Genomic DNA, 12,339 nt, shown 5'->3' on the forward strand with positions numbered 1-12,339 from the left:
TCACTGGGCTGGATTTGTCTGCAAAATCCAGGGCTCTGTGGGGGCTTACTTTGCAATCCGCTGCCCTTCAGAAAGCTAACAGTTCAGCTGTTGCCACCATGTTTCATTTTCAAAGAGAAAAGCATTGCAAAGTTAAGCTGAACAAATGGAACTTTATTAAACGCTGTCCAATGCTCTGTCCACATGGCTGATTTGCTTCCAGCCTAACTCCCTGTATTCCCTAGTTTTCCTGGTGCTCTCTTAATAATAGTCCCTTCAGGGAACATGAGCCCTCTGACTCCAGTTCCACTGATCAAGATGCAGTAGTGGCGTGACCAGCTGGGGGGTCTGTGTGCCATAGCAATGTATCACAGTGTCAGCATTGCACTTGGGCCATAGTGCTGGTGTAACTAGCTGAAGATGTGGGTCAGTTCCAGCAACTGAACTGAATTAAAATGCTTCAACAGGATTTTTTTTTCAGATGACTACATCCTGAATTGTCGTGGCATTCATATTTCACTGTAATTTTAAAAAAAATTGCATTTTTTAAAGTTTCTAGTATATTATAAACAGTGTTCAGAGTGTGTCTTCTAGATGTGAATTTAATTGCAAAATGATTCCTGTCCTCTAACAGGCTTCTTAAAGAAGAAATACATGCAGATGTCACTTTTTGTGTTGGTGATACTCTATTCAGAGCCCACAAAGCAGTGCTTTTAGCAAGAGTTCCAGACTTCTTCTTATACTGTACCGGAAGACAATTAACTAATCTGAAAGACCATGGAACTTTTAATTTGGAGAACTTTGAGCCCTCAGAATTTAAAACATTCCTGCAGTAAGTTTTTCATTATCTTTTCTTTTCTTTTTTTGTATTTCACTGTCTAAAAATTAGAATGGACTTGTAGTCAGTATTTTTTGTGTATGTTCTGTAGTGTCTGGGAGAGAATCTGATCAACAAACCTTTAGGTTTTGCTTAAAGTTACTGGATCTGCTAGTGTTCCAGTTAGTATCAATGGGAGTTTTACCATCGATATCAATGGTAGCAAGACTGGATCCTTAGTTTGGGGGAGAGGAGTTTGGGGCAAGAGAATATTTAGTACTATATCTTAAGCAATTAACCCACTCGTGCCTATTCACACCAATTAGCCCATTCTTGGAGGACAGATAATTGTAGTTTTGAAATAAAACAAAAAAATTATGGTTTCTAAATACTAACATGGTTTATTGTGGCTGCTTAACACATCTGGTAAATATTAAGCCATAACAGAAATGGGAAGTAGTCAGCAAGTAGCAAATGAATGCCAGCATATTCCTTGAATTACTTTATTAACCTGTTCATTTGTAAAGAAATAGGCCGCTTGTGCTGAATACCTGTGTTGTTTCAATAATAAAACATTTTATATTTTAAAGGGCTTGTAATAAGACTTTCAAACTGTATATTTTCAAACATCTACAGATCTTAGAAAGACAAGAGGGTGATGTGATATCTTTTATTGGACCAACTCTGTTGATGAAAGATCTTGTCAAAGGACTTGCTTTCCCGTCAGTATGGTAACATGGAAAAATTGATATATAGCATCCATTAAAGGTGAAAATATTGAAAGTCCTCTGTATGATACTAAGGCTACTGGCTGACTCACTGAATTTAATATTAGGCTGCCGCCATTAAGGTCCTAATGACTTAAATTTCTTTTTTTGAGATGACTGTAACTTATGTGGTGGAAGTGTGGGCAGATCATTGAAAACACATAACCAGTTTTCTGTAAATTAGTAGTATGGAAGCAGTAGATTCTTGTAAAAAATCCATAGTATTTAGGGGGCACTACAGTTCATGAAATAGTGTAGGGTTTATCAGATCCTACTGAGATGTTAAGAGTAGTGTCTTCAAAATAATATAAAACATGAAAGTTTTGGTGGTGTTAACACTTTTTTAAATGACAACTTCTATTGAGAATGTATTTAAAAAAAAAAATTACTCCATGAGATACTGCACATAGCATTCTAATTGTGCATCATACCAATAGCAGCGCATATTAGTGGGGGTCTAGTAGGTTCTTATGCTGAACCAGTGCCACAGGACATAACTTTCCACATCTTTTAATTAAACATTTGGACTTACTCCTCTGTTTTCTGAATGGTAAGCATCATATACCTACAATTCATGGCTCTGTATCACTTGTTTTCAATTAACTTGTGTTCATTGGAAAGCAAGTAAAAGTCCCTAGAGTCCAGCAGGCTCTCCAAGGAAAAATATGTGCTTGTCTTACAAAACAACTTGAGTTTCAAAACACTGTCTAAATATAAACCGTAATCTTTTAAAATGCCCATCTCTATATATTCTAGATGATGTATAAATGCATCTGTAGGGTGGGGTGGACCCCACCTCTGCCTTAGTGCTGAAGGATTAAATGGTTATCAATATGTACATCCTCCTAATCTTCCATTTTCTCAAAAGTCTGGAAAAACAGATGGCCTTTTCAAAAGCCCTAAAGGCCTACAGCCTTGAACTTTATTGGACTAAGTGAGGGAAGCATACTTCAGAGTTGAGTGGGTCCTCACTGAGAACAGCATTCTAGCAGCCCTCTCTCAGGTAAAGATGGAATGTGTCAGGTTGTGTGCCTCCACTAATCTCTGTGGCAAAGGTATCTCATGGGGAAGAGATGGTCTTTCTGTTAGCCAGGACCCAAACCAGTTAGACCTGTATAAGTCAGAAAGAATACCTTGAATTACACCCAGAAATGAAATGATGTAGGTCTTGGAGCACAGAGGTAATGTGGTCACTGCATGAAGCTCTGGTAAGCAGGGCGTGGGTGGTGGAGGGCTCTGTGTTCTATATTAGATAAAGTTCTGGATTGTCCTCCAGTGTAGCACCATGCAGAGTGCGTTTACTCTGAAGTAACAAATCTATGGAAAGCTATAGTAAAGCTTGCATCTGAAAAAGACTGCAGTCTCCTAGCTGAGCCCAAAGTGAAATAAGCACTTTTGGCCACTGATGCAGCCTGGATTTCTAAAAACAGCTAAGGACCTTCAGTTGCAATCACGTGTGATAAGTTGCAGGATGTCCCCCAACAAAGGGAACTGACCCAGCCTTCCCATGCTATCACGATGTCTTCTTCCAAACTAGAAATTTTACACTCAATCTTGTCTGCACTGAGTCTCACCCAGATATACTTCAGATCCATAATCTCACTTCAGACAGTCAGTCAACTACTCTGAATAGGGCAGATGAGCTGGAGAAATAAAGCTGGGTGTAATTTGCATACTGAAGACACTGCAGCTAGGGTGACCAGACAGCAACTGTGAAAAATCAGGACAGGGGATGGAGGGTAATAGGCACCAAACAAGACAAAGCTCCAAATTTTGGGACTGTCCATATAAAATTGGGACATCTGGTCAACCTAACTGCAGCTCGTATAACCTCAATAATCCTAATGGCTTTGTGTACATTATGAGCAGGAAGGATGACAGGATGAACTCCACTTGAGAGAAGCATTTAAACAGATGAGGAGTTGCCTAGTACTACCCTGTGGTGTCATTCAATTGTCTCCTTATCTACAGTTGCTAAAGTCTACCAGGATCAGGTCTCTGTCATGAGGACATCCTCAGTTGATACAGCCATTCCATTCTCTGTACTTAGGTACAGAGTAAGGCTCAAGAAGACTTGAGGAATACAGATAATTCTGGAGCTGTCTTGCTACGGGCCTCTGTGCCTTCTCTAAGAAGGCAATACTTGGATAGGTCAATAATTAGAGAACAAGCATGTCAGTGTTAAGAAATAATTTCTTCAGCCAGAGTCTTTCACTTTTTTTCTTAAGAGAAGGCTGTCGCAGACCATCCGTATCCTATGTTCTCCATATGTTACGGTAACTGGTGAAAGACAGATTGAATATTTTATTGCCCTTGATGAGGTAAAGGGTAGAAACATAGTCATGTAAAATTCAAAATTCAGTGTTTAGATGACAGGAATTTTTGGTTGGGGTAGATGCTGCTGTCATTAAACAAAACCTGTGTGTGTGAGGGAACTGTATATGTCTCAATACTATAAGGCAGAAAAGCACTTTTGTTTTACTGTATAGATACTTTCCCTCGCAGACTTGGAACCTAGTTTTATTAATTTTATTCCTTAACCATCAAGGTACTGTATGTCTAATTCTGATCAAAGAAGTTTTTCTCTATTTAGACATTACAAATGCAAACCATAACATATTGACTCATAAGGACATATTTACAGCAGCTATGTTTCACTTTTCAGGGCAGAGCTGGCAAGGTGAAAATGCAGAATAGGGAGAATGGGTGACTATGTATTCATGTTACTAAATGCTTTTGTTTATATTTTTGCCCTTGAACTATGAATAGTGTGTGTACACCTACATATCTATATTTAAAGTGGGTTGGGCTGGTAGCCTATTAAGGTTGCTGACACTTGCCATTATAAGACCCTGTTTTCAGTTGCTTAGAACAATTACAAACTTTAACTGTTTGGGCTGAAATTTTCTATGCTGGGTGTCTGCCTCAGGCTGAAGGGTTTTGTGTTTTTTTTTTGTTTTTTTTTTTTTTAACTTAAGCCAGAATAGTTGAACCGTTTCTGTGAACGAGGCTAGGGAAAAATATGTTGTTTTGTCCATGTTAAAATATTCCCACCAACCTTTTTTTTTTTAAGAAGTTTGGTTTCCCCCATGCTTTGGAGTAGGGACTTGAACTTTGGCAAGGGCCTGACCTTTGTGAGACTTGCTGGAACATTGCAGCTAAAATCCCTGAAGACTGCAGCTGAACAGGCTTTTCCCTGCAACTGCAGCTCTGGGTTGCTGTGGGCCAGAGTCAGGCACTGGAACTGTGAACAAGAAGCCTGTTTTTCTTGTGCTCTCAATGCCCCCCTGCAGGGTCCAGGCAGAGTTGAGGAGGAAGCTGCCTGATTTGAATGCAGAGGGGACAAGAGTTGGACCTGAGTGGGGGAATAGGAGAGTAGATTGAGACTGGGACAAGAGGCTGTTGGGGGTGGCGGGGCAAAGGGAATTTGGGACTAGGGTTAGAGTGTGTGGAGACAGACTGGCTGGGTCCAGACTCTGTGAACCAGTGAGGCAGAGGAAAAAGATGGGGATAGATCAGACAACGAATTGAGCTGTAGGGAGAAGAATTGCGACTAGTTGGGCAAACAGATCAGGACCAGGACTGATGAGGTGGTGGGGTAGAACAGGACACTGAGATGGGATGAGGAGGGAGACAGGAACTGGGAGCCAGTGGGGGCAGAGTGAATTGGAGGTCAGAGTGGGGAGAGACAGATTGGACAAGGAACTGGGAAAAGAGGAACTTGTACATGCTAGGAAAGGAGACTGGGACTCATATGAGATGCCTGAGGAGTGATGACTGGTTAAATGAAGAGAATGGGACTAGGATAAGGAGCTGGGGGTGGGGGAAGAGAACAGGCACAGATCAGAAGGGATGGGGCAGGAGGGGTCCGGTTTGGAGGGAATGGTCAGAAGAGTGTGTGCCCACTAGGTCATACTCCCCTGCAGAGCCTGGAATGGAACCTAAGATTCTTGAGTCTCATCATTCCTCTGCTGTCAGCAAATATCAGTGAAGCTCATTGGCAAAATATCCCATCCTCCTTTAGTGCTTGTTCATGTAGAGGAGTACAACCTACTACTGTTAATTTACTCCATTAGCTCGAGTGGCAGAGGTCTATGCAATGGGTTTAAAGGTTCCAACCCTGCTGATGAACCTATTGGAATGTCAATATGATGCCACGTGATGGAATTTGTCTCTTCATTTTGCTTTTTTTTAAATCTAGGAAGCTACATCAACCAAACTACATTAAAAGAACACTATGTTAAGGTTGCAAAGTCAAGCACTCAAGAGTTAGGAAATGCCAGAATTTAGGTTGGCGGTGCAACCTTAATTTTCCCCCCTTGTATATATGTTTGTATGTATGTATTACATGTCTTTAATTATATGATCACGTACTGTTCTTTTAGCAGGATATCTGCCTCTAATAGTGCGCAGAATGGACTGCTCTGGGATGAATCAGGTTATGTAGTTAAGGAGCGTATTTTCAGTAGGACCTCTACTTCATTTGTTGCAGAAGTTGGAAGGTGTGTAGTGGGAGAGTTAAGGTGTTACCCATGAGAACCCTCCTCCTTGTAAATCAGTTGAGTTCTCCCCTGGATCATTGGATTTTATCCCTGCTTCTGCCACAGAGTTCTTGTGTGAGGCTAAACAAGTCAATTAAATCAGATTTTTGACAGGTAGTCTCTGATAGTATGTTCCTTATTTTCTGGGTGCCTGAGTTGACATCCTGGGTCTCATTTGTGAGTGCTAAGAACTTTTTCAGCTCAGCTGAAGTTAATAAGAGCTGTGCTTTGGATACATTAAGTGCTGTATAATGCTAAGTGCTGAAAAATCAGGTCCTAAGCGTCAATTGGGTGCCCAAAACTAATGGATACTCTGACGTTAAATCTCTCTCTGCCTCAGTTCCCCATCTGTAGTGTAGCTGTCTTGTATGTAATGTGTATACACAATATAAATTTTTTATGTATAATCTAATTAGGCACCTCGCTTTTCATTGTCTCCTGTTTGCATCTCCTTCCATTTGGTTATGGAGGTGGTGTCCCAGCTGCAGAGCAGACTGTAACTGCAACTTCTTCTTTAAAATCTATGGTGGGTTTTATTGTGTTTGTCAAGCTGCAGAGGAGAAGAACATGAGCATCTGGGTTAATAGCCTTTGGACTGCATCTTGAAACTTAAGACTCCACTTAACAGATCGTGGCATGTCTACACTGCGAAGTTTGGTTCACACAAGTTATGTCAACATAAAACCACTGACTGTAGTATGTTGTGTGCATGCACACTTGGGTGCTTGCATCGGTGCTGCATGTCCTCCCTGTGAGTGGTTGCGCTGATGTAAATTGTAGTGCTCCATGCATAAGTATCCCAGTGTGTCTTGCACTGCTGTTTGGCTCAGTGCCATGTGGGTTGCTTTTTGCAGTGGTTTTTGGAATGCCACCAGTTCACCCAGGGATTTATAAAGGTAGGGGTTAAGTTTTCAGCAGGGCACTTCCTCTGTTCCATCATTTTTTGCACTATTTTTTAAAACTCTCACAGTTCCACATGTCTGTTTTTGGTCTCCATCATCTCTCTGGCAGAAGCATGGACAGTGCACAACTCAATGAAATTCTCATGAGTATTGCTAATACAGGACGCATGATTCTTCTGTATTTGCCGAACATGAACACGCGCTCCTACAATTGAGTGTGCAGTGAGGAAGATGTGGAGATGCTGAAGCACAATAACTGGATACTGATTGACAGAGCAGGGGCAAAAATGCCAGATTGCTGTTAGCATTCATGGAGAAGCTCCACATAATGGATTGCTGCATCTGGGCCTAAGAAATGAGAACTGATTGGTGAGATCGCATTGTAATGAAAGTTTGGGATGACAAGCAGTATCTGCAGAACTTCTGGATGCAAACGGCTGCATTCCTGGATCTGTGTGCCAAAGTCACTCCACCCCTCTTTCACAGAGATCCCAAACTGAGAGCTATATTGGCAGTGGAGAAGCAAGTAGTAATCATGGTCTGGAAGCTTGCAACACCAGATTGCCCACTGACTGGCAGCAATCTGTTTGAAGTTGTGAAAAACTGCACTGGGAGTGGTTGTGATCCAAGCATATAAGGCTTTTAATCATCTTCTGCTATGTAGGGTTGTGACTCTGAGTTATGCTCAGGAAATAGTGGATGGATTTGCAGTCATGGGATTCCTGAACTGTCTTCCTGATCTGCATGTTACCAATGGCGATGTTGAAATGCCACTAGTGTTTCTGGGAGACCCAGCCTACTCTTGCTTCCGTGGCACATGAAGCTGTACACTGGCCTCTTCAACAGCACCAAAGAAAGATTCAGTTACCAGCTGAGAAGATGCAGAATGATTGAATGTGCTTTTCGTAGATTTAAAGATTCCTGGCAATGCCTGCTTGCTGGATTGCATCTCAGCAAGGCTAACATCAGTCACCATTGTTATAGCTGCATGTTGTGAACTGCAAAACACCTGTGAAGCAAAGGGAGAAAAGTGGCTGCTACACTGTAAGGTTGAGATGAACCATGTTATCTGATGAACACTTTATGGAACAGCGTAAATGGGTTGGTGCTTCCTGTTCTGAATTCTGTAATGCTTGGTGTACACTGATTAAAGATACTCAGTTTCCAAAAACAGAATTTTTTTGTTCATTGCTTCTTTGCACACAATAAAATGCAAAAATAGGGTAAAAACAATCTAGCAACGCTATAACAGTGAACCATCTTTTAAAAACCCAAGAACAAAAAGGAAATAAATACAAGTATTGTCTGTTCTTGTGTGTTTTGTTTTGTTTTTTCCCACAGTTTTATATATATGTAGGTATGGTTCTCCTTATTTTTCCCTGGCGTGGAGTGGTAGGGGTACGTATGTGATGCCACCTGTTGTTGTGTTTGAGGTGGTGTAGGGAATAGTGGCCATGAGGTTCTTCGATGATTGGAAAAGTTGCAGAGTCATTTGTCTCTAGGCAGATAAGTCAATAATGTACTGCACCATTGGTTTGTTGCCTGAGCAAACCCATGATGCTTTGATGCGTTTCCCAATGCGCCTCTCAGTCCTCTCCCCTTTTTTTTTTTTTCAGCAGCCAATCCCTCCATTCTTGGTCCTTCTCCATGATTGTGGTTGTCATGGCCCCTTCAAGCCTTGTACTTATTGTCGGAGATCGTAGAGGAGTGGGAGATCTCATTGAATGTATCCTCCCTAGTCCTCTTCTTTCTCCTTCTGATGAGGGTAAGATATTCAGCGGGTGTGGAGAGGGGACAACTCAAGGCAACCACACCAGGGGCTACTGACTTAACACAGACAGATACACCATTAGATTTGCAGTCACAATGGAAAGGGAAAGATAGGTTTCAAAACTCCCTTTCATTAGTCCCAGAAATACTTTTAATAAGAAATACTAATTGTCACTTTAGTTTTAGAGTTCCTCATCACAGCACTGCTCTGGTGCTCAAACCCTTGTGAGTACAGCCTAGCCTGGAAGGAGGGGGAGGTATTCTGCTGCATTGAAGCCTTAAAAGCTGGAAACCCCTGTTTCTTCTACCTCTACCTGAGCACAGGATGCTGATCTGATGTGGATTGTGTAATTGGACTACCATGATGTTTTGTTTTGTTTTTTTAATTTATTCTCTACTGGCATAATGTTAAGACAAAATATTAAAGTAATCAAACAGAAATCAATGCCTTTGTTCTCTAAAGTTGGGGATAGCACAGGTACCACTTTAAATGGTGATGTGCTGTGGCGGGGAGGAAGGAGGTAGACTAGATTTTGGGCAACAAAAAGGGGAAAAATTACTATGAGATATAATTCATATACAAATTTACTTAAGCTCCTTCCCCTTCAGCAGTTGGCTCCTCTGTGCTTGCCATCAGGCACTGGCTTGACTCTGGAGAAGTTTCAAACAGCTCCTGGCTCACGACTTGATTTGCTGTGCCCCCCGCCTCTCCCTTCTTTTTCAATATTCACAGCAGGGGTCTTTGCAGTGGGCTCCTGCAAAGTGTCCACAGTTTTACATGGGTGCTGGTGGGATCCCTACCAAGAGATGCATGCAGTTCATTGTAAAAGTGGCAGGTCTGTGAGGCAGCACCAGATTTCTTGTTACCTTCTCATACCTTCTGGTATATCTGCTGTAATTCCTTTTGCTTTCACATAGCACTGCTGCTGATCCCTGTCATGTTCCTTTGCCCCATACAGTCTGCTTGTGGATGTCAATATTTCTATGACTGGCATTTGGCTGTGCTTGCACAGCCTCTTTGCCTTACAGGCTGAGGAGATCCAAGTCTTGCCTGCTCCAGGCAGTAATTTATGTAGTAACTTTCTGTGTTTGTGAAGCTGGAATGGTTGGACACATGTAACTAAGGTGAGCTGGTAGGTGTGCTCACCAAGGTGATCAATCAGGAAAATGCATTTCAAAATCTAGGGGAACAAGGGAGTAGTGGCTTCTGGTCTTTGCAACCCTTGGACAGCGGAGTTTGAAATTGTGAGTACAGGAGCTACTGTCATGGGGATAGGAGAATTGTGGGACAGCTGCTGGAGTACTGTTAGGTCAACGCAGTGAAGTGTAGACATTGCATGACCTGTGTTGACCCGAAGTAGGTTGACCATGGCTCTGCATTGCTCAGGAGGTGATGTTATTGCATCACTGTAACAGTGCTTATGTTGCTGGGAGACAAATTATAGCATAGGTACATGTGCAGTTAGGTTCGTGCAAGCTGATTTAGGTTGACCTTTCTTTGTAGTGTAGACCAGGCCTAAGTAGAAAAAAAAAATGGGCTGGAGCAGTGCAGGAGAGAGTGGCAAAATACAAAGTTGGCATTGTAAGTCTCAATTATGGATTTGACTGAGTGGATTGCCTTTCTTAGAACAAGGAGAAATTGAGCAACATGCGTTACAATGGTCTAAAAATAATTAAGACTAAGTCTGTCATCTGAAATTGTTCAAAAGTGCTTTTCTATTACTTGTATAGTCCCAGAACCTCCCAAATGTTAACAGGCTTATCTTTGCAATAATCCTGTGAGATAGAAAAAATTATTTCTATTTTACATATGGGGAACTGAGACACAGAGAGACTGTCTTGACAAATATCACAGGAAATCTGTCATAGAATTGGGAATTGAACACAGATCTCCTGAGACTTAGTCCAGTGTCTTTACTGCGATAGTGCAACTCATGTGAGAGAGTAGCACTAAAGCACATTAGTGGATTAATAACTGATGTGATTACTTTTACATTACAGAAGTTTTTACTGCCAGTAGCACTGTGAATTCTTTATATGTGACCAGTTAATCAGGTAGTCTTGGAATCTTTCCATTACTGTATCTTTTGCTTCTATGGCTCTGAGCCTTCACCATTTTCTAATTGGATTCTCTTATCTCTAAAGCTTGTGAAAGGAAAGGGAATAAGGAATTTTATCAGTTTCAACAGCTATATATAATTCCTCTTTGTGTTTGTTAATTTCTTCTCAGCATTGTACCTGCTGTTAAAATTCTTTAAGAATGTCTCTTTCAGTGGCTCCACCAATTATTTTATCTTCATTTGTAAATAGTCATTCCTCTTCCTTTTTTTCACTATTAAATGTTTTCTTTTTAAGAAAGAGAAACTTAAATTCAAAATTTGGAATTTCAGGGGAAATAAGTTCCCCATCATCTAAACTTAGTTGTATATCTAATAGGAAGCAACAATTTAATTCAGAATCCTGTCTATTTTGAGTCATTTCTAATGTGCCCATCACCTTAGTACCTAGGGCCTGGTCTACACTAGAAAGTTGTACTAGCTTAGCTGTGTCAGTTAGAAGTATTACATTTTCCACACTTCTAACCAACTGGCAAAAGCCTTAGTGTAGACATAGTTATATCACCAAAAAAGTCCTTTTGCTGTTCCCGCTTTTTCCATTGCGGAAGCTGGTTTAAGCTATACCAGTAAACACCTTCTAGCAGAGATGCAACTTATACCAGTAAAAGAACTCTTGCTGGTATATCTATAACAGTAAACTCTTTTAAGTGTAGAAAAGGTAGGGTGACCAGATGTCCCGATTTTGGGGGCTTTTTCTTATATAGGCACCCATTACTCCCCAACCCCTGTCCTGGATTTTTTTTTTTTTTTTTTTTTTTTAATGCTATCTGGTCACCCTAAGAAAAAGCATATGTGTCATTTCAAAAGTGGTGCCCATGAGCAACTCCATGTTTGTGTCCCTACCTCCACCTCAGACCCCAAATTAACAGATATGCAAAAGAAATTAATCTTTTTTTAAAGTAAACTTGACTAAGCAAACTCCAGACACATCTTGTGTTGCTCTCTAATTTTTTTCTTTCATTTCATTTATCTTCTCAAACACACTCATTCTTATATACCCTCAGCACCCTCCCACTTAATTGAAAATACAAAGCTTTTTTCTCAGCCTGGAAAGAAATTCTCCCTGTTCCTTTTGGTGGTGGTCTTCATCCATTTATCTTTTATCCTTGTTCTATCTTTTCTCCCCTGCTTCCTCCTTTTTCCTCCCTTAGATTTCTCTTCCTTACTTTTCTAGTGCTCATGTTCATTCAGATGCTCTGTTGTTAGTTTTATTAAATACCCAAGTTATTCTGAGGCACCTAAAGGGAATTTAAAAACCTAGAATTAATAAATGATGAAAATCCTTAATACCAAGTTGTTAACATTGTGAACAAATGCATTCTTCTTGCCTGCTCATATTACATTGAGTAATAACTTTTAGGGGTGCCAGGTTTGAATAATATTTGGTGGTGTCCAGAACAGGTCCAAGTCCTGCCCCCCTCTCTCTCTCCCCCACACCTACCTTGT

General features: G+C 40.9%; 1 protein-coding gene across 2 annotated transcripts in view; it reads left to right on the forward strand.

Moving 5' to 3' along the window:
• The window catches only part of BTBD8 (BTB domain containing 8), a 61,835-nt gene that overhangs the window by 2,021 nt on the left and 47,475 nt on the right, over window positions 1-12,339 (forward strand). For both annotated transcript variants that reach the window (XM_075067789.1, XM_075067790.1), the window contains exon 2: window positions 614-811. In XM_075067789.1, coding sequence (XP_074923890.1) covers window positions 614-811 — 198 coding nt within the window. The remainder of the gene's footprint in view (window positions 1-613; window positions 812-12,339) is intronic.

This window comes from Chelonoidis abingdonii, chromosome 7, assembly GCF_003597395.2.
Source record: "Chelonoidis abingdonii isolate Lonesome George chromosome 7, CheloAbing_2.0, whole genome shotgun sequence".
NCBI lineage: Eukaryota > Metazoa > Chordata > Testudines > Testudinidae > Chelonoidis > Chelonoidis abingdonii.